At 35.6% G+C, this 6,273-nt stretch overlaps 1 protein-coding gene across 1 annotated transcript; it reads right to left on the bottom strand.

Moving 5' to 3' along the window:
* Window positions 1-1,325: 1,325 nt before the first annotated feature.
* LOC111457814 (protein SHOOT GRAVITROPISM 5-like) lies at window positions 1,326-3,177 on the bottom strand. Its single transcript, XM_023100214.1, has 3 exons — window positions 2,823-3,177; window positions 2,299-2,704; window positions 1,326-1,967 (listed from the first exon to the last, which is right to left on the bottom strand). Exons 1-3 carry the CDS (start codon window positions 2,947-2,949, stop codon window positions 1,343-1,345), a joined length of 1,158 nt encoding a protein of 385 aa, XP_022955982.1. The 5' UTR covers window positions 2,950-3,177; the 3' UTR covers window positions 1,326-1,342.
* Between the last annotated feature and the right edge of the window lie 3,096 nt (window positions 3,178-6,273).

The following is a 6,273-nucleotide window of genomic DNA, read 5'->3' as shown; positions in this document are numbered from 1 at the left end:
AAGAAGAAAGAAGAAGAGAAGAAAATTCTACAAGGCTATAATGTAAAAGGGAAGTCTAAATTGTGAGGTGAAAATGAAAAAGGTAAAGAAATAAAAAGTAAAAAGGTAAAAAACATATGGTCCCAACAAAGTAAATTCAAAAGAATGACTCAAAAAACAAACCTTTTTCTTCTTCTTCTTCTTCTACTTCTTCTTCCTTTTACTTATGAACACACTTAAAATCATGAACAAGAACATCAAAAAACATTAACTAACTTCCATAACCTTGTTTAACACGAATGTTACCAAAATAAGGAAAAGAAAACAAAACAGGGTTTTTGTGTGTTTGTGTGTGTTTGTGTGTGTGTGTATGATAGATTGATTTGGATATGGATTTTGGAAGAGTGAGAGGGACGAGTGACTGAGCATGAAGAAAAGCAAGTGTGGCACTGAAAAACATGGTGGGTTTTTAATAAGCATTTACGTTTTACAAAGGAACACAAATGCAATGAAAACGACCCAACAACTTTCTCTTCCTTCTTTTATCTTCCTATATCTTTTTAAACCATTTTTTTTTACCTTCTTTCCTTTTAATTTGCATTAGGATGGTCCCCAAAAAACAAGAAATAATACTGTGTTTCTCCTTCAACCCTCCATGTTTGTATGCCTATTTCCACATATTTCAGACCCCTCCATTTATGATATGGGTCCATCTCCCCTTCGCCAAAAACCCATCTCAAAATTACACTCTTTTCCGAGTTTCCGTTTATCATCGTGTTTAGATTCAGCTTTCTTCTCTTCTGAGTTTCCAGGTTTCTACACCCTCGTAAAGAATGTTTCGTTCACCTCTTCATTCCCTTCCCCAATCAATGTGAGACCTCCCAACGTTCCCACTGCCTTATGTCCACTACCTTCGAGGCTCAGGCTTCTCAGTGGTACTCTCCGTTGATAATACATTATAATAAAAAAGAAAGCAGTGAAAAAATGTTTGTTCTTCCAACACAATAATGAGTGATTCTTTTTATTATTGTACTTTTGAAGAATGCAAATAATGGGATTTTTTTCTTTGCTACTAAAAACCAACATAAATTATTAAAACCTAACACCTCAAGTTTTTCGTCCCTCGAGATACTGCAATAATCATAGCATACAATAATTCAATGAAAATCATGAGTAAAAGAAAAAAACCCCACATATAGATATAAACAACAAAACCAAACCCAACCCAAATTTTAATTCAATTCTTCATCTTGGCTCAGATTTTATGATATGATCTTCTTCAATGTTGCCACAAATTATTTGAACATCAACTTAGAACAATGAAGAACTGTAATTTGAATAATGTCTTTTTTTTTTTTTTTTGTCACTCTCCATCACCTTCTGTTGTAGCGGATGACATGTAGCTAATGGCCAATGAGGTCTCCTCCGGTGTAACGGAGCTCATATGGAAGTGTAGCCGACAAGTTTGGCAAGTGATTTCCATAATTGTGGAGCTCATTTTCCTTGTGGCTTCTTCCTTCAAGATCCTAGCTTTTTCCAACTCTGCTTGAGCTTGTTGTCGTATCATTTTCGCATTTGCGAACTCGACCTCGGCGATCTCGATCTGTCGTTTCGCCTCTCGTCGTGCTTCTTCTGCGTAAGCTTTCTCGGCGATCGCCAAATCAAGCTGACGCTCTTCCTTTGCCTCCTTGTTTGACCCAATTGAGAGTTTAAGAAACGCCGAGCTTGGAGATGAAAGGTGAAGCTCGAGATCATGGTGATTCGGAAAATTAATGTTGATGTTTCGATCTAAGTTCGATGATAAAATTGGAAACCCTCGTAATGGTGTAGCCATTTGAAAGCTATGATCGTTGCTGGTCGAGGCACCGGTGTAAGAAATCGATCGTGAGTAGGGTTGTAGTAATGGCGGTGGTAGCAACGGCGGTGGTGCATCGGACCTCAGCTGCCGGAGATTACAAGCATCTTGGTGTTCTATGAAGCTCTCCACTCTGAAAAATACTATGTAATATTAGTTATCGATACAATTCAACCTAAACATTACCTTATTTCTTCCATATCAAGTTATCCAAAGCCTCGAAAAACGGAAGTCGAACCTAAAAGAATGTTGTTGATAATTTTATATCGAAAAGTTAACAATTGGGGAGTAGGTATTGAATTTAAGATTAAAATGGACAATATCATATGCAAAATTCGAGAAATTCGTAATGCTAAATTAGGTCAAGCTCGTTATTCTGCTTTTTCTTGAATACTCGGGTTCAAATATCTATGAACACGAACGATAAAATTGAAAAGTTAGAGAGAGAGAGAGAGAGAGAGGACCTAGAAAAGACACGGCCACAATCACAAGAGTGGCCACGAGTGCCACAAGTTTTGAGATGAGCTTTGAAATCAGAATGAACAGCATAAGCCTTAGAGCATTTGTCACAAACCCAATGCTTCTGATTGCTATGCTTTCTCCGGAAGTGTTTTTTGATACCGACGAGGTCACCAAGGGCATGGCGAGGGTCATGGTGGAGACAAGTGAGTTCAGGACAAACGAACACCTTTTTCTTGACTGCCTCCGCCGTCTCCGCTCTCTTGAGCAGCTTCCACGGCACCTTGTGGCGGCGGCGGTGCATTTGAAGATTCTGATCCCTTTGGAACCCTTGGTTGCATATTTCACAAACATACCGATCCGATTCCAAAAGGGTTTTTGGCGATAAGGAAACCACTTCAGCATCTGGATCTAATGCAACAACACAAAAGTGAATTCAAGTTTGAATTTTTATGAGATGGGTATGGATAAAAATTGAAAAAGATTCAAACTTTGGATTGAAAATGGGTTAAATTTGGTTAAAATTTACCTGGGGTTCCTGCTGGTCTTCTCTTTCTTTTACTGGTGATCCCATGGTCAGAATTGGGTGGAGGAGGTGGAGAACCACCAGAAGAAGAAGCTGTAGCAGCTGCAGAAGAAGAAGAAAGTTTCAACATGGAGTGGTTTGGATGATGATGAAGAGGAAGAAGAAGAAGAAGAATCTTGCAATATAGAGAGAGAAAGGAGGAGAGAGAAAAAGAAAAGGAGAGAATTGGGAGTTTTGTAGGGCAAAATGAAGAATTGGGAGGGTGTTGTTATAAAAGGTTTTGATTTTGAGAAAAGGGAGAGAGAGGAAAAAGATGATAAAAGGAGATAATTGGGAGGATGGGGCTGCTGCTGCCTCCTCACCACCACCGAGATGACATTAGCTTCAAATGTTTCGGGCCCCCCTTCCCCTCCCCTTTCATTTCTCTCTCTCAATTACCAACAAAAAAACATATATCCTCTTTTTTTTCCTACCCTTTGTAAAAAAAATAAAAACAACAAACCATGCACGTGACATTCTCTCTCTTACCACGTGCCCTTCTTTCAAAATTTATCTCATATGTCTGCTCCGAGAGGTTTCTACCCTTCTCTCCAATCAAAGTGAGATCATGTGATGTTCCATATTAGTTGAGGGGGAGAACAAAAGACCCTTTATAAGAGTGTGAAAAGCTTCCCTTAGAAGACGCGTTTTAAAGCTTTGAAGAGAAGTTCAAAAGGGAAAACCCGGACCGTTACGCATCAGACCGTGAAATATGTCAAGAATAGAGAGGTACAATTGCAACTAACTTTCATGTCAGTGCAACACTAAGTTTGTTGGAGATGGAAATATACCACATAGAAAAGAAGGGAGAAACTATTCACTATTGTTGTGTTTGACATACCAACTTCGACGTTTAAGTTAGGTAGATGAATTTGAGTATGATATAGTTTTCAGATATTTATAAAATAATCTTTTATTTTTTTTATTTTTTATTTTTTTATTTTATATATAAATGGACTTAAAAAGTGAACGAAATTGAATTGAATATAGACAACATAAGGAAGGACCACTATGGTCATGCCCCATTAGAGGGTCGAGGTTGAGGAGGTGGATTGTGCTTCAACCCGATCTCGTATCTTCAACTTTGGAGTTATTGTTTGATTTTGAAATGACTTCTAATGCATACGTATACGTACATAAATACGTACATACAAAAAGTAAAAAGTTATGATAAAGTTTAGTATTAAAATGCTTGAGTAAACATTAGGTTTAGAATATTCTTAATATAGTCTCTTTTTTTTTAACTTTAATACTAAACTTTGCTTTCTTCTTTTTATCATTATCTTTTTTAAAGTTTCTTTTTAGGGGTACTTTTTAACTTTTATAAATATTTTTTTATTGACATTTTGTATTATTGGTATTCAATATCGATATTACATCACAATTAATTTTGAGTGTAACAGTTCAAGCCAATTGTTAACCGATATTGTTCGTTTTGGCTCGTTATGTATCACCGTCAGTCTCACGATTTTAAAACATGTCTATTAGGGAAAAGTTTCCACACCCTTTCATTTCCCTCTCGAATCAATTGAAGTTTAGTGCATACATTTAACTAACGCTTGACTTGGTTATAAAAGCAACCATTCTTGTACTAACAAATCTTTCTAAAAATATAAATTTAATATTTATTAATGTTTCTACATTTCCATCTCCACAAACAACTATTCTTAGCTTAAAAAAAAAAAAAAAAAAACTACTCATGATCGACTAACACCAGACTTTCTAGCATGTTTTTGTCTTCACTCATATTCATCCTAGAAAGTATTTTAAAATTTTGTCTTCACTCATATTCATGGTAGAAAACATTTTAGAAAATTACTCAATATAAAATTGCTGCAAGCAAAACATTCTTAACATTAGAGTTCTTTTGATTGAGCCACCAAATAAGAAGGCTTTCTTTAGGTTTTCTCTTGCGAGTTTCTTCTCAAAATTTTAAAACACGTTCACTAGGGAGAAGTTTCCACACTCTCCAACATATGTGACCTTTCCCTTTAAAGAATACTTTGTTCCACTCTCTAACCAATGTGGGGTCTCACAAACCACCCCCTTGAGGACCCTGTGTCCTCGCTAACACACCACCTTGTGTCTGGCTCTGATATCATTTGTAACAGCTCAATCCCACTGCTAGCAGATATTATCCGCTTGAGATCCTACATCGATTGGAGAGGGGAACGAAACATTCAGTGTGGAAATCTCTCTCTAGTACACCTATTTTAAAATTGTAAGGTTGACAGTGATATGTAACAGGCTAAAAGAGACAATATTCGTTCGTGGTGGGCATGAACTATTACATATCATACCTCAAAATCGCTCTTGTTTAGATGTGGTCTCAATTCATTTATGTACTCTTTTATTCAAGTGTCACATATATTTTACCACATGAACATGAACATAATTGGATAATTAATGAACTAAGTTTCATCTTTTATAGTAATCAAAAGTGGGTTAACAATTAAATTTGTAATGAGCACATAATAACAATCAAGTACTATAAGATATGTTATTTTTTTTTGTTCCCATAAACATACTTAAAAAAAAAAACGTTCTTAAATTTGTAACAACTCAACCCCACCACTAGCCGCCTACCACTAGCCGATATTGTCTGCTTTGGTTCATTAGATATCGTCATTAGCCTCATAATTTTAAAACCTGTCTACTAGGGGGAGAAGTTTCAACACCCATCTAAGGAATATTTTGTTCTCTTCTCCAACTGATGTGAGATCTCACAATTCACTTAATTGAGGGTACAACATCCTCGATACTACACCACCCGATGTCTGACTCTGAAAATTAGGAACATTACATAATTGATATGAACTCCAAAGTTTTCCGGGTGAGACGATAATATTGATAGAAAATAGATAAGAATTTGAAAAAATAGTTTGGAGAAAGTTGAGAATCCAACAAACTCAACTTTTGTTTGTTGGTTTGTTGTTGCAGTAAAAAGAGATTTGAACTTTAGGTGCCTTTCTTTTTAGCTGTCATAGAGAGACAAACCAAAACACACTTTCACTAAAGGGAGAAAATTGTGTTATAATAAATATAATGAGTTTGACTTCAATATATATATATATATATATATTTATTTATTTATTTATTGAAGTTTAAAACTTTAATTTGCTGAGCTGGAAAGAACATAATCATGCCTCCCAAATGTCTTGGATTCCAAATCTAATTTTAAACAACTTTAATTATAACTAAAACACAATTACACTTTTTCATTTTTTGTCTTAATCAAAACTTCCTTAATTAATCCCCAAATTATATTCTTTAATTGCACCTACCTACCTACCTACTTTTACAAATTCCCCTTTCCCCTTTCTCTCTCAAAGCTCAAAAAGTGGGGAAAAAAAAAAGAGTTATTTCTTCATTAATTGTAAGCTTAACGGGCTAAAAAGATGTCGAAGTGAACATA

This window comes from Cucurbita moschata, unplaced genomic scaffold, assembly GCF_002738365.1.
Source record: "Cucurbita moschata cultivar Rifu unplaced genomic scaffold, Cmos_1.0 Cmo_Scf00002, whole genome shotgun sequence".
In the NCBI taxonomy this organism is placed as follows: Eukaryota; Viridiplantae; Streptophyta; class Magnoliopsida; order Cucurbitales; family Cucurbitaceae; genus Cucurbita; species Cucurbita moschata.
This window is presented reverse-complemented; position numbering and strand designations above follow the sequence as displayed.